Consider the following 21,252-nt stretch of genomic DNA (forward strand, 5'->3'; position numbering starts at 1 on the left):
GCGTAGAGGGGGGCCTGCAGGGGACTGTGAGGTCTCCCCACAAGGTCCTTGCAGGTTCCCCACTCTGCAGCTCGGCCATAGTTTTCCTGGCCCAGGGAGAGGGAAGGAGGAAAAGCTGAAGACAGGGAACAGGTAAAGGTGGATTGGCTTGTGTGGGAGGAGGAAAGGGTTAGGGTTAGGGTTAGGGTTAGGATGAGGTTATGGGGGCTGTCAGGGAAGGGGAAGGGAAAACAGTAGGGGAGGGGGAAACGGGATGCCCTCTGCAAGTCCCTGCTGGTCCCCCGTTTGCCATTATCTGAAGCCTGACCTGCATGTAATCTGCAGGGCAATTCATTATGGGGTCTTGATGAACAGAAAAGAAATCGTTTCCCGGCACTGCTTCTGATTAAATATTTGTGAAAGGGGATGGCTGTGTGAACTGGTTCTTTCATGGGAGTTCAGCTTAATGTTATGACCTCTGATTCACAAGATGTTAGAAAATCCTGCATGAAAGCAACACACTTATCCCTTCTTTTTCCATTTAACTCCTTCAGGGAGAAAAGACAGCACTTTGTGCGGACAATATAACCGATATTACTCTGAAGGACATGGTGGCAGAGTCAGAATATTACTCCAACGTTGTGACGGCTTTTGTCTGCCAGTCGACGATCATCCCCCCGGACAGCAAGGGCTTCCGAACTGCTCTGGCGCTTCAGTCCAGCAGCCTCGCCGACACGTTTCTTGGTGAGGGCGTTACTCTTCCGCTTGTCCCGTCAAGAGTGAGGGTCTCCAAAGTAGAGAGGAGGGAGGCTCGTGGTGTCACATGAGCTGATCCAGAGACTACACTTGACAGCTTTGAAAACTGCCCTTTGTGAGGATGTTGGATTTGCTTTCCTGTTGCTTCTAAACCTCAGTGTTCAACGGTGTGTGTATAACACAAGCTCTGTAATTTTGCCTAGAGACTAAAGACTTTTGGCCCCCTGTCAGTTCAGCTGTTCTCCAGTTGCAGTCAACCTGGCCAAATATTAGATGGCGGTTTCAGTGGGAACTTGTATTCCCTTTCAAAGTTCCAGTGAATCTAAGGGGTGTGCACTGCCCCCACAAGCATTCTGCACACACACAAATGCGGGATCTTCTCCTTCTGTTCTTCTGCATGGGTCCGTCGCCAGTGCCCGGCCTGACTTGTCTTCTGTCCTCCTCTTTGGTCCTGAGTCTCCCTCCTATTTTGGCTCTTCCTCTCTTAGCAGTGAGCAGAGTTTGCAAAGGCCAGGACTTTTCAAGCCCCGAGGTGCCTCCTTTTCAGAATCCCTGTCACTTTGCTGGTTGTTGTCATGTAGGGTATGCCAAGATTTTTAACATTTTTTGTTTCCTTTTTAATTGGTTGGTTCTTTGCTAAGAAGAATTCTTTGAGGTTCCCAGTTGTCACTCATAGTCACAGAGTTGGGATTCTTGTGACCCTCTTGACTACACAGGTGCAAAGAGGGGGCCAACTGCGAGTCATCAGGCCTTCCTTTAATGTCCCATCCATGACCGTGCGTTCATTAGTGACCATTGCCCCAAGTCTCAGCCTGCCCATGTGGAGCAAATTATGCCAGGAAGTCTCATAAACGGCTACTGGACAAGTGCAAATGTGTTCAGCCTGGCACCTGAAATCTGATCAAGGGTTGGGCTTGCCTGTCAACGCCTGGCAAGTTTGACGGGTGATCTTGTTTGCATCACATTTCTCAGCATCCCTGATGGACCTTGGTTGATTAATCAACTGTGGTGGATTAATTGGCTCACTTGATTGACATTGAAGTGAACAGCTGCCCTTCCATAAGGCCCACACTGGAGACATTCGGGAGTGAGCCGTGAATGGCGAATCGCGTGGCATTTAGTTCCGGGGTTAAATCTTGTTTTCCATGTATTTGGTGGATTTTCCTTGAAATCTATATTACAGTTTCTAGAAAACAGCTGCGCTGAGCACAGGACCAATTCCATTTTATCAAATCAAATTTCACAGCCAATTTTATAAATTCTATGCTGAATTTAATGTGTTTATTGTTCCATTGAATATAATTCCTTTTTTTTTCCGTCCAGGAGCTACTATAGAAACAAATCTGGGAAGTATTAATGTTAATCCAGAAATGTTTAATCAGTCCGAAAGCAGGATACCCGATGTGCATTTCTATTACAAGTAGGTATAAGTGTCTCTCTCCTACAAATGTATCAAGTTTAATATGCAAAATGTAAAAGTACATAGAAATGTAGAAGTTCAGAGAAAATAAACATTAGTAACAGTAGACCAAGCTAGGATTTATTAAAATCCAGAATTTATTACAGCCATATCCAAAGCACTATATAAAAGACAACCATATTTCTGTTTATCAGATTCAACTCCCTTGATTGACTCTTCTGTTTCTCTCACTCCCATGCAAATACTATGATGAACTTCTGTAACCTAATTTAGGAAATGAAATGTTCAGGGGACATTTCGTAGAAAAAGAGCTGCAGGAGCTCATTAGCATAAATCATTAGCATATTCCATGCCCCTTGATTGGGCCAAAATGGCTGAGATTCGGCTGCTGCCAGATGGGGGAGTATTCCCCCACCTGGCAATGGCCCGATCAGGGCCATTTTGGCCCCAATCTAGGCCAAAACGGGCCCAAAATGGCAATTTTTTTGCCATTTGGGGCCCGTTTGGCCTGGATCGGGAGCAAAACAGCCCAGATTGTGTCAGTGCTGGGCAAGGGAGGGGTCTCCCGCCAGGCACTGACCCAGTCCTGGTGATTTTCGCCCTGACCCTGGCTGAAATGGGCCTCAAATGGCCAAAAATGGCCATTTGGGGCCCGTTTGGGCCCGAATCAGGGCCAAAACAGCCCAGACCAGGTCAATGCCAGGCAGGAGAGGGTTCCCTCACCTGGCACTGACCCAATCCTGTCCATTTTGGCCCAGATCCTGGCAGAAAATGGCCCAAAATGGCTGAAAGTTGCCATTTTGGGCTCCTTTGGGCCCGGATCGTGGCCAAAACGGCCCGGATTGGGTTGGTGCCAGGCAGGGGAACCCTCCAGGGGAACAGTCAGGTGGGCTGTGCTGCCTGACTGTTGGGGGAACTGCCGGAACGGTGTTCCGGTGCATTCCCCCTGGAAATGAGCCCTGGAGATGTTACATCTCATGTGGATATTGTAGTCCATGGGAGATTCATGGATAGTGGAAATGAGCATTTCTTGGCTTTCTCCAAAATTCCAACTTGGGACTGAGCTTGAAGTGAAGGCATGAGAAGGCCTCAGTTATTGCTGGAGGAGGCAGACATGGCCAAGTCCTTGAGGAGTTGGCTGCACCAGAAGAGCTGCTTCAAAAATTGCCAAAGGAAGAAAAAAAACCTGTTCCATTGAACACCTTATTTCTTTGCAGATCTTCAGGAGTTACAGCCGCCTGTGAAATTGGACGTACTTCTGTTGTGACACTGAGGTGTGATCCTGCAAAACCCAGCCAAGGGGAAATTTCAGTTCCCAGGTACTCCTTGTGATTAATAATGTCACTGGGGCTCCGTGAGGTCTTCCTACCTTTTAATTCCTGAAATGGGTAACCTGAGGGAGATACAGCTTTGATTGTGTCTGCCTAGCCTAAGTAATGTCACTTGTTGCCTATGGAAGTTCTTTTTGTCTCCCTCTGAAGTTCAGGAACTGAATTGCTGGCCTGCTGAATTTGCACTGAGTTTTGCTTTTAATGAGGATTTGACAGCGACTCAGAGAATAAGAAAAGGAAATAAAAGAACAGCCATAGGAGCTCTTATATTAAGTATGGCTTGCATGGGTGAAACTTCGCGTGGACTGTACACCCCTGTCCCCAAATGCCCCCAGGTGTCCTCCCCTTGGAAGCAGGACTTTTGGACGGCCCGCCATCCTCTGCAGTTTAAGTCTTTCACAGTGGTGGACTAGAAGATGTATCCATATCATTGTGAGTCGGCCCTGTATGTGTGACTTGCACAACGAAACCTTTCAATGGCAGCACGTCAATGTTGTTGGTTAATCAAAAAAACCTCAGAAAATAGCTTACAAAAAGATACGATAGGCTGCCAACAGGAGGGCCTGTACCCAGCAGCCTTTTCTGATCATCGCTGGCACATCTAAGTCCGGATGTTTCTCTCCTGAGACAGGAGCAGAATCCCAGAGGCCTGTTGACAAGAAAGATGTCGTCTCTGCCTGTTGCGTCGCCATCATTTTCTTGTGGGAAGGCTTTCTTGTGCGTGGACGAGAAGAGAGACAGTTGTTTTTAGCAGTGCTCTGGCTACAATTACTTTATTTCCAGAAAATCATCAATATAGTTTTGAATGGCAAGGATCTGCACGGAACTTCCTCTGGTGCTTGGTGCCTTTCTCTAATATCAGAAGAACAGATCCCTGGCATCCAACCCACAAAGCAGATAGTGTGTGCGTGTGTGTGTACGTGCGCGCATGCGCAAGTGTAGATGCCATCCTACTTCCGGAAATTGTTAGGAGGGAACAGACCATTTCCAAATGCATATCACTCAACAGCATTTTTCTTCTACGGGAAAATGAAGGCCACTCAGGCTTCTTAATTTGTTTAAATATCGCTATGCACCCTGAGCTGAGGGTGCACCGTAGCCCCAAGGGCTATTTAACCAATACAGTTGGAGTTGCCAAGGGAGGACGCTTTCACGTATACCTTTACAACCTCCCTTCAGAATTTAATGCGGAGAGCCTGCATGTTCCCAGACTGGCGGGCCATCTAGAACCTGTCCTTATGCTGATGATACTATTTTACTTTCCCTTTGGGCTGTTGTGTATGGCAAGCTTTAAAAGTCTTTACTGTCTACTGAGTTGCTGAATCTCTTCACATAAATTATCATTCATCTAAAGTCTTATTCACATGGGGACTTTAAAGCCTTTCAGTATCTGTTCTGCTTCCCATGTTTGCAGGAGTTTCACACATGCAAGGTAGTCATGGGACTCAGTACCAATGTTTGTCTGTGGTATCCACAATTTTTCCTCCACAGACATGCCGTGATTTTATTTGTGAAGCCGCTGCTGAGTCGCGTCTGGCCCAATTAATGTCAGTGTGAACCCTATACTCCCCTTCTGCTTCTCTTCTCTCCCCCACTCTCCTTTTCCCCTGGAGCTGATTGGTCTAAATGGAATTAACCACTCCCACCCTCCTCAGCTCTCTGAACCCCTTTTCTTCCATTTTTTCAGTAAAGCGAAGTAAGGGTCATAAGGCTGCTTCTCCGTTGGCTTCCTTCCTCTCAGGCACACAGACACACACTCTTCCCCCCCCCAAAGCCACGAATGATTCCTAACCTTGATGCTTCTTCCCTGCTGGCTTTAAAAGCCAGGAAAGGGTTAAATGGCTGCTTTCCCCTTCCTCCCTCGAGGGTATGTGCACACTCTCTCTTTTTTTAAAGCCGGGAATGAGTTGTAACCTTGCTGTGTTGTAAGAATGTTACTCCTCATTTCTCCTGGCTTTAAAAGCCAGAAAAGGGTTAAATGACTGCTTTCCCCTCCCTCCCAGTGTCTTCTGCTAATGCCAGAAAAACCCCAGGTGTTTTACACAGCCGTTTGCAAAACAAAACGGCAGGGAAGCTGCTGGGAGGGATGAAGCAGCAGCATTTTAATCCTTTCTTGGCTTGGCTTAAAAAAAATAAATGGGAGTGGAACAAGCACAAAAAGTACATGTTTCCCCCCAGAACTCCACCACCAATTGCTTCACATAAGAACATAAGAAAAGCCATGTTGGATCAGGCCAATGGCCCATCCAGTCCAACACTCTGCGTCACACAGCGGCCAAAAAAACCCCCAGGTGTCATCAAGAGGTCTGCCAGTGGGGAAGGGACACCAGAAGCCCTCCCACTGATTGCCTCCCCCCCACCCCCACAAAACACCAAGAATACAGAGCATCACTGCCCTAGACAGAGAGTTCCATCTATACCTTGTGGCTAATAGCCACTGATGGACCTCTGCTACATATGTTTATCCAATCCCTTCTTGAAGCCATCTGTGCTTGAAGCTGCCACCACCTCCTGTGGCAGTGAATTCCATGTGTTAATCACTCTTCGGGTGAAGAAGTACTTCCTTTTATCCGTTCTAACTCAACTGCTCAGCAATTTCATTGAGTGCACTGCCCACGAGTTCTTGTATTGTGAGAAAGGGAGAAAAATACTTCTTTCTCTACCTTCTCTATCCCATGCATAATCTTGTAAACCTCTATCATGTCACCCCTCAGTCGTCGTCTCTCCAAGCTAAAGAGCCCCAAGCGCTTTAACCTTTCTTCATAGGGGAAGTGTTTCACCCCTTTAATCATTCTAGTTGCCCTTTTCTGCACTTTCTCCAGGGATATATCATCTTTTTTGAGGTGTGGTGACCAGAATTGTACACAGTATTCCAAATGAGGCCATACCATTGATTTATACAGGGGCATTATGATACTAGCTGATTTGTTTTCAATTCCCTTCCTAATAATCCCCAGCATAGCCTTGGCCTTTTTTAGTGCCGTCGCACACTGTATTGACATTTTCAGTGAGTTATCCATCATGACTCCAAGATGTCTCTCTTGGTCAGACTCCGCCAGTTTGGACCCCATCATGGTGTATTTATATTTGGAATTTTTGGCCCCAATGTGCATTACGTTGCACTTGGCCATGTTGAACCTCATTTGTCACATTGACGCCCACTCGCCCAGCCTTGACAGATCCCTTTGGAGTGCCTCACAATCCTCCCTGGTTCTCACCACCCCGAACAATTTAGTGTCATCTGCAAACAGCCACTTCACAGCTTACTCCCAACTCCAAATCATTAATGAACAAGTTAAAAAGCACCAGACCCACTAGTGAGCCCTCCGGTACCCCACTGCTTACCACCCTCCACTGTGAATATTGCCCATTTATACTCACTCTCTGTTTCCTATTCGTTAGCCAGTTTTTGATCCACAAGAGGACTTGTCCTTTTACCCCATGACTATTGAGCTTACTTATCAGCCTTTGATGAGGAACTTTATCAAAAGCGATGGCTGTTGTGGATTTTCCGGGCTGTATAGCCGTGGTCTTGGCATTGTAGTTCCTGACGTTTCACCAGCATCTGTGGCTGGCATCTTCAGAGGTGTAGCACCAAAAGACAGAGATCTCTCAGTGTCACAGTCTGTGAACTACAATGCTAAGACCATGGCTATACAGCCCGTGGCTATACAACCATTGTTCTCCGGCTGTGAAAGCCTTCGACAATTTATCAAAAGTTTTCTGGAAGTCCAGGTAGACAACATCTATTGGTTCCCCCTTGTCCACATGTTTGTTCTCAGCCCAATCAGCAAATACAGGGGAGGAGATGGGTTCCAACATTGCAATTTTACTATGCCTGCTCAAAGGGAAAAAAAGAAGAGGTGTGACATGCATTGCAAAGGCCCGAAAGCCCAGAACTGCTCCGAGGCTTCAAAGTGAAAAACAAGGCACCAAACTGGAACTGCCTCGGACAGTGTGGAATGTGGGGGTGCCATGCCAAAGCCATAGCGATCACGGTGAATGCTCATAAATAGCGGTTTAAACCGTAAGTGCGAAAAGGGCCTAAAATAACGTTTCCCCCTAAATCTAAACAGTGACAACTTGAGATCTGAGAGGATTTTTTTGATCTCCAGTGCTGGGCAACATATCCCCTCACCTTACCAGGTCTTTTAGGCAAAAATTATAGCCCATCTCCTGTCTGAGGTGCCCACATGGGTCCAAGCCTTTCCTCCGTTCATTGTTTGGCACCCCAGATACGTAGCCACATCCGTTCTCTGCCTAAAAGCTAGCATAGATAGCTATCCACCCTTGCCCTTCACATCCTCTCCCACCCCTCTTAGATGTGGCTGTGCTCTGACTCCTTCAACAGTACTTGGAGCCAATCTGTGTATTCCAATTAAGCTTTTCAGTGCCAGGTTTTGAGTTTGGGCTTAATAGAGCTTGTACCTTGGTTAAAAAGCAGCTTGAATTAATTCACTGGAAACATCTTATAACAGGTGTCAAAAGGAATCTGTTCCCTTCAGCACTTGGGCTTTAGGCCCACACCACCTGTTGTCAGTAAATATTTATGCTCCCTCACAGTCCCCTGATCTTCTTTTCTTTTGCTTGTTTCCATGCGGAACCAGTCATAGATTGATCTGGCAGATTTTCCAGTATTCTGTGTGGACAAAGGGGTGTGGGTCTCATGTGGAACATTTTCTTATTTTCATGAAATCTCTGGCAGTCTAAGATCTTCTTTGCTAACCTCCTTTCTTTCAATATTTCCTAACTAGATGAATAGTAATCATATACTTAATCTCCTGTCTGGAAATTCCAGTTGTACTACCTTTGTGTGTTATGTGCCATCAACTCGCCTCCGACCTATGAATGAAAGACCTCCAAAACGTCCTATCATTAACAGGCTTGCTCAGATGCTGCAAACGGGAGGACGCAGCTTCTTTTATTGAGTCCAGCCACCTTGTTTTAGGTCTTCCTCTTTTCCTGCCGCCTTCCACTTTTTCTAGCGTTACTGACTTTTCCAGAGAGTCTCGTCTTCTCATGATGTGACGGAAGTACGATAGCCTCAGCTTTGTCATTTTAGCTTCTAAGGAGAATTCAGGCTTGATTTGATCTAGCACCCACTTTGCTGTTGCTGAATGTTTCTTGATAGCACGACACGTGAACACACATGAAGCGGCTGCCTCTGACCACCAGTCCGTCGAGGTCGGCGGTGCCTCTGCTCATATGGGCAGCAGCTCTCCGGGGTCTTTCGCATCATCTGTTGTCTCGTCCTTTTAATGAGATTCCGGGGACTGAACATGGGGCCTCAAGCATGCTAGGCAGAGGCTCTTCCACTGAGCCACAGCCACAAAAATCTGAGCGAATGCAGTATTGACTCAGCCTTGGGATAACCAAGGAGTGAGCCTGATGACTGCCATGGAGTTAATTGGTGTTATCCTTTAAAATCTGCATGTTGCTTTCCCCTTTTTATTTTAAATGTTGGGTTGTTTTTTTGTTTTTCTGAATATTAATCTAATCTAGATGGTCTGAAATTTAATGTGCTGTATAAACTTTCTGAATGAACGGCTTCTCTTCTAGCTTGTGTCCCGCGGGCACCTGTGATGGTTGCTCGTTCTACTTCTTGTGGGAAAGTGCGGAAGCCTGCCCCTGGTGCACAGAGCTGGATTACCACGAGATTGAAGGCGCTTGTAAGGAAGGACACCAGGTAAGGGGCCGGTGGCTCATTCAGGCCATGGGCTTACAGAGGGACTCGTATGCTTTCAGAACCAGTGCTGGGAAATAAGTGGAAAATGAGCTCCCAAACTGCATTACAGGGAAAGTTCAGATGGGCGAGCCAGAAAAATGTAGAATCCACTAGAGGTGTACTCTTCGGGTCCTAGTACAGGGAGCAGGAGAGACCTCGGCCATGAACGAACCTGCCTTCTAGGGAGACAGGCCCTTGGTCTGTCAAGGTCGGGCTTGCCTCCTCTGGCCGGCAGGGTCTCCAGAAGTGGCCTTTCACATCAGCTGGGGATGCTGGATACCGGATCTGGGACCCTCTGCATGCAAAGCGGATGCTCAGCTTCGGAGCTGCAGCCCCTGCCCTGTGGGGTGGAATCTCCACTGCTACCAAGAAAGTAGCCACAGGCCCTGCCATCATCCCCACACCGCCTCCCTCAGCGCAACAGAGTATGTCTGTATGTGGCGCTGTATACACGACACAGCAGTGAAGGAAGGCAGTGTGCGTACAGCTGTTGCTGTGACTTCAGGCATTCTGTGTGTAGGTAGTCCAAGCAAGAACAGTCCTGCCACCCCATAGAGGCCACCCGAGACCCCGAGTTTGTATTTGGGTATTCAGAGGTCAGGCAATGATGTGGTTGCCACATTTGGCTTTCAGTGTCCTGGAATGTCAACGTTGGCATGTTAAGGTGGAGCCCTTGCCTGTTCTGCTCTGTCAATGGATCGGCTGCACCTGGAGTCCTACAACGCCATCTCTTTTCTGATTTGTATAATTAATTTTGGAATTGGAATAGGCATCGTTTGCTCTTGCTGCAGTTTTCCAGTCCTTTGAGTGACTTTTGGGGGGATGCCTGTTAAGTCGTTTCTCCCCAGCCACCTCATACTATTTATCTGAGCCTCATTTAAAATAAATGGACCTTGATTTCGGATCCTGCACACACACTCACCCAGGGAAACAAGGAGAAAGCAGAGGGACGCTCAAGTCTCTCTCAAGCAACACTGTTTACGGGAAGGGAACGCATTTATATCGGCACATTCTTTTGGGGAATGGTTTGCTTAGGACCGCGGAGACTCTGCAACTGACCAGCCTGAAACGGACTGGGACGCTGTCCGGATTCTTTTCAATCCACGGGAAAAAGAGAATAACCATCTCTTCTGTTTCGGAAAAGTACAAGCCAGATTCTTGCTTAATCTTTTTTTTTTTTTTAGAAGAGACAATAGCCCCATAGCCACTAACCAGTCGCTGACAGCCTCCCCTCTCTAGTACTGTCTGTAGGCATAAGTTCTCTGGGCCTCAGACAGTGTTTCTGTGTCTTCTGATATCTGGGACACTTAATTTTAGAGTGGGCAGGGGTAAGAATTCCACTCTTAGGGCAACTGATCCCTGTGTTTGTGTGGGAGCCATTCACCGATGGGCAGGTGCCCTCTCCTTTGAAGGATGAGCCTATGTCATTTTGTGGAGTTGCTGATCACAGAAAGAAAGGCAAAGCCAGAGCATGGATTTATGCAGGTGAACTCGGGGGGGGGGGCAGCTGTAGGCTCACAGGAGTCTTTGATTATTGTGTTAATTCATTTCTTGTGGCAAGTTATCTAATTTTTACTGACCTAAAGCCTCTGACTTCCTTCCTCCCTTCCTCCCTCCCTCCCTCCTTCCCTTAGGAGATTTTATATTTCTGGAACGAGCCAAAGCTATGTGTAAAAGGTGTACCTTTGCCTGAAAAGAAGATCGTCCAGTGTGAGATGGTGGACTTCTGGCTGAAAGTTGGAGCTGCAGTCGGGGCATTCCTGGCTGTCCTGCTGATTGCCTTAATCTGCTATTTCTGGAAGAAGAACCAGAAGTGAGTAGAGTGTACAGCCTGAGCCTTGGCGTGTAGCGCCAGATGGGCACACTGTCTCTGGGGCACCGCGGCCTCCGTGCAGAGGCTCAGATGGGCTCCCTGCAGCAAGAGTTCCACCTGTCTGCTGCTGGTCAGGTTGCCTCCTCTTCCTTTATCCTCGCCGGCACTGCACCTATCACAGCAGCCTGACATACAGGAATTTAGAGGGTGAAACATTTCCTGGTGTGGAAGTAAAATAATGGAAGAAGCTTTGTTTGCTAAATGTCTGTGTGTCAGTCTGTGGTAAAGGCTGTAGAAGGAGCAGGTACAGTAATGCTTAACACACTGTACGATCATTTTGATCCAGCCACACTGATAAATGTTGACAGAATTCTAGCATCTGTGAAGGCCACTACTTGTACTCTGGATCCATGGCCCATCCTGGCTACTGAAAACTGGTAAAGACCACATAAAGGAGCCATTGGTGTCTATCATAAATCAGTCACTAACTCAAGGTACTTTCCCTCAGCCACTCATACTTTGATTTGCTTCTCTGGTCTTCAGGGGACATCTAGGTAGGCGGGTGGGTAGGTAGGTAATGGAGAAGAAGAGGAATCCATGACTATGATGCACGTCATCACCAAAACTAGATTGCTAGGCAACAGCACAAAGTCCAGCACCAGCAAGGTAGCATTCTCAGAAAAGCTGACCATTCTGTGCTCAGGTGGAAATCAGGAGTCACAATACATGTGTGTGTGTTGGTGGTGGTGCCGGAACGGATGGATTAGATTTATTAGATGCTGGAGAACATTTTGGGACAAGTCGATCCTGCACGAAAGAGACAAGCTGCTTTTGGACCCAAATAAGAACAAGGCTGCCGGTGCTTAATGTCGAGGTACCCCAGAATTCACCCCAGTATTTCAATAATGGTGACCACTCTCAGGAGCCCAGGGGCAATCTTGTAGAGAGTAGAGGGAGAAGGAAGAAGCTGCCGAGGTCCCACCACAGATGATTAATAGCACTGGCTAAAGCAGGACAATGATTTGCAACCATTTATACCCTGCTACTTAGTCCCATCTAGAGCCATAAAGCTGGAAAGACTAAAGTGATAGAAGGAAAGACCTTCCTTTGGGACAGAAAAGGACAGTAAGGTCATCCCAAGGGGGTGGGGCGGAGGTAGAAGAAGAAGAAGAAGGGGCCATTGAGTCACAGCTGACTCATAGCGACCCCGATCCCAGGGCTTTTTAGGTAAGAGAGGAGCAGAGGTGGTTTGTCGTTGCCTTCCTCTGCACAGCAGTCCCGGACGGTCTTCCTTGGTGGTCTCATATCTTCGCTCTCTTAGCTTCCCGCTTCTGACCAGGGAGTCACAAGCTGTGAAAGACTCGACTTACACCTGGGGGCTCCATCATGTCCACCTTGTCTTCATGACAAAGAACAATGGAGAGAAGTCCCAGCCATGTGAATTAAGGGAATGCAGGACTTTAAACTATTGCAACTTCAAGTAAAGCTAGTCAGTCCTGTTTAGGATAAGTACCTAGTGTGGAGAAAGAGGAATATGTGTCTTTACCTTTTGTTTTGTTCAGCTGGAATGCTTGAACAGACTCTTTTATTAAACGTTCTTCTATTTTGAATATAAGCCTGATCTTTGAGCCTGATGTGTGGACTGAATTGAGCCTGACTCTGTAGACCCTCCCCACTATTCCATCTTGCTGTCTGAAGTGTGGTACTGGGGAGAGGCAGAGGGGAGGCTCTCAGTCCCAGGATCGCTCAAATTTGTGAGGCTGTGAGTAGATCATGCCTTGTCCTCTAGCTTGGGGAGCAAAGAGGGCAAGCACAGCAGTACCTTTGAATGGTAGGGCGAGTGCAGAGTAGACATGGGCACGAATCGGAATACGAAGCAAATTTCGTCACAAAACGGGCCATTTCATGTATCGTGAAACCGCGTTTTGTGGGGTTGCAGTTATCACGAAATTCACGACTTTCTGGCCTGTTTCGTTCGCTTCATGAACTATTCATAATTGCAGACAGGCTGGCACCGATCCATTGATTCCATAGGCAACAATGGGCCCAGACCTTTTTTTGGCATTGGAAACCCCAATCATAGCCCACTTACCCTTGATTCGCAGCTCTCCTAGCCATCGGGAGAGCGCTTCCATTCTGCCCTATACAGCCAGGAGCTGCGGGTCAATCCCCTAGGCAACCAAGGAGGTGGGCCTTCTGTAGCCATGGGCACACCAATCTCACCCCTCCAAACCCTGTTAGGCAGGTCTGTCAGCCAACCACAGACCTCCTGTTCTGTTCTATGTCAGTGTTTTTTATAAAGGGCACCTCTCTCTGCCTCGTGTTTCAGTCCCAGTAGACAGAGGGAGAGGGAGGAGGACCTGTTGCTGGGATGGGAGTGGGAGAGTGTGTGGAAGGATTTGGGATTGTGCTTTTGGCTGCTGCTGCTTTAAAGAGACTGAATGAAGCCTCTTATTTGCAGCTCTTGGCCTTGCTGTGGGAAAGTCTTTGGGTGAGGGTGCCTTTCCCCCCACCCCACCCCACCCTAGCCTCAGGCCTTAGCCTGGCTCTGGGGCCTAGGCCTCCTCTTTTTTTTATTTGCTTGTCTTTGTTTCTTCTCAGTTCTTTCTCTGTTCTTTTGAGGGCTCACACTCTTACTGTTTCCTTTGGTTCTGGTTTAGGGCCTCACCCTCCAAGCCCAGTCTCAGGGCCACTGCCTAGCTCTGGGGTGCAGCTTTGTGTGGGTTCCAGAGGGCCTCACTCTCTTCTGTTTTCTTTCTCTCTTGTTGTGCACTTGACTCTGGTGCAGCTCACTCTTGTTTTGTGCACCCACTGTGTGTATCTCATTTTTATTTTGAGCACCTCTCTCACCTGGGCAGGTGTCTTTGTAGTGTTTAGGGGCTCTCCCCCCAAGGCCAGTCTCAGGGCCACTGCTTGGCTCTGGGGCCCAGTTGGTGTGGGTTCCTCACTTGAGGTCTCACACTCTCTTCTATTTTCTTTTAAGTTGACCACCTGTGCTGCCTGGTCAGGTGTCTGTGCGGCAGATCAGGGCTCTCCCCCACCCCATTCTCAGGACCACTGCCTGACTCTGGGGCCCAGCTTGGTGTGGGTTCCTTGCCTGAGGTCCTGACTCCTTTTCTGTTTGCTTTCTCTCTCTTGCTTGCTGTGCACCTGTTTGGCTCAGCTGACTCTTGTTTTGTGCACCCACTGTGTACATCTCATTTTTACTTTGAGCACCTCTCCTGCCTGGGCAGGTGTCTCTGTTGTGTTCAGGGGCTCTCCCCCCAAGGCCAGTCCCAGGGCCACTGCCTTTCACTTGGGCACAGCCTTGTGCGGCTTCGTCACCTGAGCGCAGAAACTCCTCAAAGTTACCTTTGTAACTTTGGTCGTGGGGGGAGGAAGGGCACAGCTTGTCCTGGTTGCCCATCAGACCCCACCGATACTAGGGGGGAGGTCTTGGGGGCACCAGAGACTCCAGCTGCAGTAAATCTTCCTGCAGGGGCAGTGGAGGAGGCAGAACAGGTCTCACTGCTGGCGGGAGTGGAACTGGATCTCCTCAAAATTTTTGAGGAAGATGAGGGGGAATCTCAGTAGGAATGGTGAGGTTTGGGGGAGACATCCAGCTCCTCCAAATCCCAAATTCTTGGGACTGTCCCTGCCTGCAGTCCGCCCCTCACTCTGTCTTCCCAGCCCTGCACCGCACCGTGGCCAGTAATCCTGACTCGCCAACTCTCAGTCGCCATTTCAGTCAGGCACTGTTGCAGCACTTCCAGCCCCTTCCCAACGACCCCTGTGCAGTGCGGTGCCATTCCTGTGATATGCTGGTGTGTAGGGGCTGTTATCCCAAGCACCTGTCGTCAACTGCCCTCTGCTTGCATCTGCAGAGGCACCACCCGAGCCTGCTGCCTCCGGATCAACCTGAGTCATCTGGCGGGTGGAAGAGGACGGCTCCTGATCAGAAAGAAGGGGGAAGGTCACAGGAGTCCCCCCCGAGCAAGAAGCCTTGCTCTGAGGGTGCTGCGAGTGGAACGTCCAGGCAAGATACCTTGCAGGAGGTTGTCCCCTCAGGGTCGGGGACGATGCCTATCAAAAGAGTCAGAGGGAGGGCTCAGGAGGCAGGCACTTGTGTGCTGGTAGAGATGATTGCCCTGGAAAGACTCCCTTTGTCTATTGTGGACGGTGTGGGCTTTCAGAGGCTGCTGCATCATTCCACCCCCTGGTTTATAATGCTGTTGCGGCGGACCATTGGCCGGTGAGTCATTCCCGACCTCTACCACAGTGTGCGAGAGATGGTTGCGAGAGATGGTGAGAGATGGTGCGAGAGATGGTTGCTTGGGAGCTGTCACATGCCAAAGTTTGAACCATGCATTTCACGGCAGATATGTTGAGCAGCTGCCATCATGGCTACCTTGCCCGCACTGCCCATTGGTGGCAACTGCAGGACCTCCACTGCCCCAGGGAAACACCAGGGCCCCGGGTGAGGTGCTGCCCTTGCAGCCAGGGTATGGAGTGGTTATGCTTCAGGCACGGGGGATGGATGATGATCACACGGGGAGGAACATCGCCGCCATGATCAAGGCTGGGCTGAGGAACTAGGCACCTGGGGGTGATTTTGTCTGTGGCACCATGGGTGCCAGTCTTGGGGCCAACACCTGGCTTTGGGGCAATGCTGAGTGTGGGCACCTTCCCTGGAGGCTCACACGGAACAACCTTTTGTTTGTGTTCCTCCTTACTCTTTCTTTGAGCACCTGTCTTGAATGGCAGGGTGTCTGTGCACTCTTGAGCGTCAGTCAAGCTCTGGGGCCAAGCTTAGTGGGATCCTCACCCAAGGGCTCACAGGACTGATATTCTTTCTTGGAGCACCTGTCCTGAATTGTAAGGGGTCTGTGGGTTATGTCCCTCCTGTGCCAAAAGTAAAGTGGTCCACTGTCAGGCTCTGTTTGGGCCACTCACACATCGTTGAGGGGGAAGGCCATGTCAGTTGGTCTGTAGCACTGTCAAATATCTCCTCACTGGGAGGGTGCCTGTTTCAATTGTGTGCTGTGGTAGGTACTGCTGCAAATCAAAGAGCGGGAGGCATCTGTCAATGCCACCAACTCCAACTGGTGAGTTTTACTGGCAGGAGGCGGAGTCTTATTTTGAACACTGGTCCCTCTTGAGAGGGTGTGGAGGGCATCCGTTGGTAACGCCATGTCTGGAAGGTAGGTTCTGTGGGCGCTGGCAGCCATGACTCCTCAGCATGGGGGATGGGCATAGCTCACCTATGCTGCCCTGCTGACTCCATGCCGGGAACTGTCTCCTCCCCTCCCCGACATGGGGCAGGGGTTCTGCCGGTGCCGCCACGTCCGGCAAGTGGGTTCTGTAGGTCCATGTTGGTCCCTAGCAGGGGGTGAGGGCATAGTTCAGCTGTGCAGAGACCTTATTTTAAGAACCTGTGCCGTCTGGAAAGGTGTGACCGGCGGGCATGATTCTGTTGTGTGACTCTGCTGTCCCAGGGTGAAGGAGATGTCCCCCCCCGGGCATTTAGAATTTCCTCCCTCCAAGAGGGAGGTGTCCATCTGTCTATCTCATCCTCCCATGCATGGCCTGGGGTGAGGGAGATGATCCCTCGGGCATTTAGAATTTCCTCCCTCCCAAGGGGAGCGCCACCATGTACGGTGAGTGGGTTCTGTTGGAAGCCACCGCTCCTTTGCAGGGGCATGTGTGCTGGGGCATGTACTGCAGGCGCTGCTGTCCTTGGGACTGTCTCTTCTCCTCCCCAGGGATTTAGAATTTCCTCCCCCCAAGGGGGAGGCATCCATCCGTCTCACCCTCCCATGCATGTCCCGGGGTGAGGGAGACGCCCCCCCGGGCACGTAGAATTTCCTCCCCCAAAGGGGGAGGCATCCGTCTGTCCATCCGTCCATGCTGTCCTGCCACGTCTGGCAGGTGGGTTCTCATCAGCCACCACCAGCCCTCCTCAGAATGAAGGCTGGGCATTTTTTCTATCCTCGATGCTTCTCCCCAAATAAATGTGGGACGGTATCCATAGGTGCCACCATGTTCGTATGGTGGGTTCTGCGGACAGGCAGCAGGCAAGAGTCCATCCGTCCATCTGTTCCATCAGAGTACCGTCCCCCCCCCAACCTCTGTCCATTCAGTGCTTCCATGTCTGGCTGGTGAGTTTCATCGGCGGCCATCCCCAAGAGTGGGACTTACAAAACCCACATGCTAGAGGGGTGGCCACCAACAAAACCCACATGCCGTCTCTTGTGGACGCCCCTTAGGGCACATCTCCGAATGAATGGCAGGGTTTTGGAGAAACATCCAGCTTCTCTTCTACATCCCAAACTCTTGGGACTATCCCTGCCTGCCGTCCACCCCTCATTCCATCTTCCCAGCTCAGCTCCACAGCACGGCTGGTCCTTCGTCCTCCTCTGATCCAGCAACTCCTGGTCCCCGTTTCAGTCATGCACTCTGGCAGCGCTTCCCTTCCCACCCTTCCAGTTGACCCACCTGATCAACGTATTACAAACTTGGAGGGTGGGTAGAAGAGAGCCTGCTGAAGTCTCCGTACAAGTTTGGCATCTCCAGGTATGAAGGGGGCCGTTGAAATGCCCCGGGTTTTGACGAATCATGAAACTGATGAAACATTTCGGCAAATGTCAATTTCATGAAATTTCATGATTCGCAATTTGTGGATCATGACAAGACACAAAACTCTCGTTTTGGGTTTTTCCAATTTTGTGCCCATGTCTAGTGCAGAGTTCTAAACGTGGGACTCCGTTTAGCAGGAGATACTCTCTGAGTCACTGGAGGCAGTAAGTGATATTCAGTTTATTTGAGGTTCCAGGGGAAGGAAGGGAAGGGGCAGTGTTGCTCAGAAGAAACTTGGGGCAGCTATGGGTTTTTTTCTGACCTCCTGGAGGCCAACCAGAAGGCACAGGAGGGGCCTTCAAGTCCACTCCTTCATTAACAACAACAATTTATAGTCCATCTTTCTCACAGAGATCCAAAGCGGATTCCACACTCCAAATGAGTACAATATAATCAATAACTAGGACATTCACTATCAGAAAAGTTACAGTGCAGCTCTTAAATTAAAAGTTTAAATGAAGTGGAATAAAGTGGGGGGAAATTTGAGCTAGCAGGATTAGGGTTTTGTTTTCCTTATTGCCTTCCTTTAATTTCTCTCATCCAGACCCCTCCCCCCGCCCATTCTCTTTGAACTGATGGATCAACCATAACATCTGTTCCCTCTTCATTTTCCCCATAACGTTTTTGTCCCTTAGATCGAAAAGTCTGTGACGCCTTTGCACCACCCCCATCTGGTCACTCAGACCTTTGGAGGTGGACGGAAGGGGGGGTGGCGGCGGCACAGAGGGTGCCCATCCAGTTTCTGTATGTTAATCCACAACAGAGTGGCTGGTGCCCCCAGGTATTACAGCTCACTGGAGCAGAAATGGGGGCGGGGAGAGGTTCCAGGAAGGCAGGAACAAGTTCAGGTGTCTCACACACTCTTGCCACACACTGGAGCAGACTATCACGGCTGTGACTCTGAGCTCATCATTACCAGTGGCTTTTGATGTGGGCAGGCATGAGCCTGAAGGGGCAGGGGCCTGGAAGCAGAATATAATATAAATAAATATATATATAAATTCTACTTGCAAAATTCTAGAAGTCTAGAATATGGTCTGTTCATAGTCTGCATTACGAGCGTTCTCTTGCTGTTTGATGGTTATTAGAATGTGGCATGCAGACACAAAACAAGCACTCTCTGCATTTATACCTTCAGGCTAGAGTATAAATATTCCAAATTGGTGATGACTGCCAATTCAAAAGAATGTGAGCTTCCAGCTGCTGACAGCTGTGCTATCATGGAAGGGGAAGATATCGAAGAGGAAGTAGTTTATTCCAACAAACAGTCCTTGCTAGGAAAACTCAAATCCTTGGCAACAAAGGTGAGTGCTGCTCGTAGGGTGACTGCCCGGACAGAGTTCTTTTATAAGTGTGCAAATTGTTACTTTGTTTTGTTCTCAAAACACCACTGTTGAATTACTCACTGTTATTCCCACATTACTGATTAGAGATGGTTTACATCTTGCCTTTCCAAAGCTCAGGGTGGCTTCTGTAAAACAGCAATTTAGGCAATTAAAATCTTTAAGATAAAAAAAATGACAATGCTACACAACCTACCTGTGGCAATCTGAGATCCAGGTCTGGCACTTTATTTCTCACATCATGTTTTTAGAAAATATTATTACACTTTTGTGGCCTCTGTGCGTCTGATCACTGGTCACTGATGGACAATGTTCTCAGCTGCTGGGTCTTGCTGTCGGGCTCAGTGGTTCTGGATCAGAAGCACCTCCCTCACGATGCTGCCTACCTGGTTGAAGCAGGTGAAGGAGCCTTGGTTAAAGCCTGTGGTAGCTCCTTCAGCTAACAAGTGGGTAGAGAATCTCTACAGGCTTCAGCAGGAGGGTTGTCAATTGCTGTTTGCCCACCCTCTCCCAACAGGAATCCCTCTGTGCAAAGTGCAGAGCTCATCGGAACTCTTGAAGAACTGCCGGTACAAGCAGGCGACCTGTTTTTTTCTTTATTGGCACGGTGCTCCACATGCCCGAATCCAGAGTCTGCAAATACATGATGTCTGGGGCTTTCCCACAAAACACAGAGCAACATAGCTGGGGTTTTGCCATGAAACCTATCCTTGGTGTGCTGAGCATGTGCATAGCTAAAGCTTGTTCACACTTAATCACAGTTTACGTTTTTGAATGCATAAAGGCTTCAGAGGTATGTTGCCAGACCCGCCATCCTCCCCCAAAATGCGACTAGACTCAGAGCCAAAACACACGTTCAGCACGTGTTCTCTTACCTCAATGTTTGCCGGGATCTGTAGGTGTCCTGGAAGCTTAAAGTTTAGCATTTACAGAGCAGCAGGAAGGGGAAGGGAAATACAGGCACCTGTATTTCCCTTCCCCTTCCTACTGCTCTGTAAATGCTAAACTTTAAGCTTCCAGGACGCCTACAGATCCCGGAAAACCTTGAGGTAAGAGAACACGTGCTGAACCCGGGTGTTTCTCAATGTGTGTTTTGGCTCTCAGCCTGCAGGAGACCTGTTGCCGTCAAGTCACCTCTTGGGTTGGACTTAAACAGATGTGTGCTTCATTAGTCCTTTGGGTGGGAGAGCCCTGGCAGTTCCCCTGTATGAAAAATCCAAACAAGGCAATTACCGGTGTAAAGGAACTCAAGGTTCCAAACTTCACTTATAGAAATATGTCATTTATATTCATATAAGGTGCAAAGTGCTCTAAGTGTACATTCAATAAATAACAATGAATAACACACAGTCAATTTCACTAGTAAAGTGCACAAATATATAACAGAGTCCAACTTGTAGAATTTAGTAGTCCAGGTTCCTATGAGGAGGAGGTATATATTGCACAACTGCCAAATGTTGATATCCACCTCCCCAATATAGCCCAATGGCTGCAGGTAAGGAGTTGCTCCCGCCCCTATCCGAGATGCAGCGTAAAACACTGCCGCTGAGAGATGATTTCAGCTGGCTGAAACCCGTAGCTGAGCTGAAAGGAGGTGGAGGTGGATATCAACATTTGGCAGTTGTGCAATATATACCTCCTCCTCATAGGAACCTGGACTACTAAATTCTACAAGTTGGACTCAGTTATATATTTGTGCACTTTACTAGTGAAATTGACTGTGTGTTATTCATTGTTATTTATTGGTATTTATTGAACGTACACTTAGAGCACTTTGCACCTTATATGAATATAAATGACATATTTCTATAAGAGAAGTTTGGAACCTTGAGTTCCTTTACACCGGTAATTGCCTTGTTTGGATTTTTTGTCCCTAACTGGTGTGCCCTTACTTTAGTTCCCCTGTATGAGCAGGACAGGGGCATCGCACGTAGCCTTAGAAACAACCTTGTCTTTTTCAATGCAGGAGAAGGACAACCATTATGAATCTGTGCAAATGAAATCCTCAGGATCTCAGAATATATGAAGACTCACCTCTGCCTTTGAACCAGCAAACCAGATTTCTGTTTATATGGGATCACGGTTGAAATGCGACTGGGGGTCTCCAGTGAGAAATGCCGTGCAGCACTCTACGAGAAGAACGGAAGGACAAAGTGGCCTTATCATGGGACTGAATAACTTGCCAAAAGGAACACAAAGCAAAGCATTTGAGTCACAACAGCCAGGGGTGACTTTCAACTCAGGGAGAAAAAGAAATGTGTGCAGAGTTG

The 21,252-nt window shown here is 48.6% G+C and overlaps 1 protein-coding gene across 1 annotated transcript in view; it reads left to right on the forward strand.

The window, feature by feature from the left end:
* ELAPOR2 (endosome-lysosome associated apoptosis and autophagy regulator family member 2) overlaps window positions 1-21,008 on the forward strand; it is a 121,269-nt gene extending 100,261 nt beyond the window's left edge. The window contains exons 16-22 of the mRNA XM_054988728.1: window positions 534-723; window positions 2,059-2,155; window positions 3,373-3,474; window positions 9,046-9,172; window positions 10,846-11,024; window positions 18,778-18,943; window positions 20,949-21,008. Of these exons, the coding sequence (XP_054844703.1) occupies window positions 534-723; window positions 2,059-2,155; window positions 3,373-3,474; window positions 9,046-9,172; window positions 10,846-11,024; window positions 18,778-18,943; window positions 20,949-21,008 (921 nt within the window). The remainder of the gene's footprint in view (window positions 1-533; window positions 724-2,058; window positions 2,156-3,372; window positions 3,475-9,045; window positions 9,173-10,845; window positions 11,025-18,777; window positions 18,944-20,948) is intronic.
* The last annotated feature ends 244 nt before the right edge of the window (window positions 21,009-21,252 follow it).

This window comes from Eublepharis macularius, chromosome 9 (genome assembly GCF_028583425.1).
Source record: "Eublepharis macularius isolate TG4126 chromosome 9, MPM_Emac_v1.0, whole genome shotgun sequence".
NCBI lineage: Eukaryota > Metazoa > Chordata > Lepidosauria > Squamata > Eublepharidae > Eublepharis > Eublepharis macularius.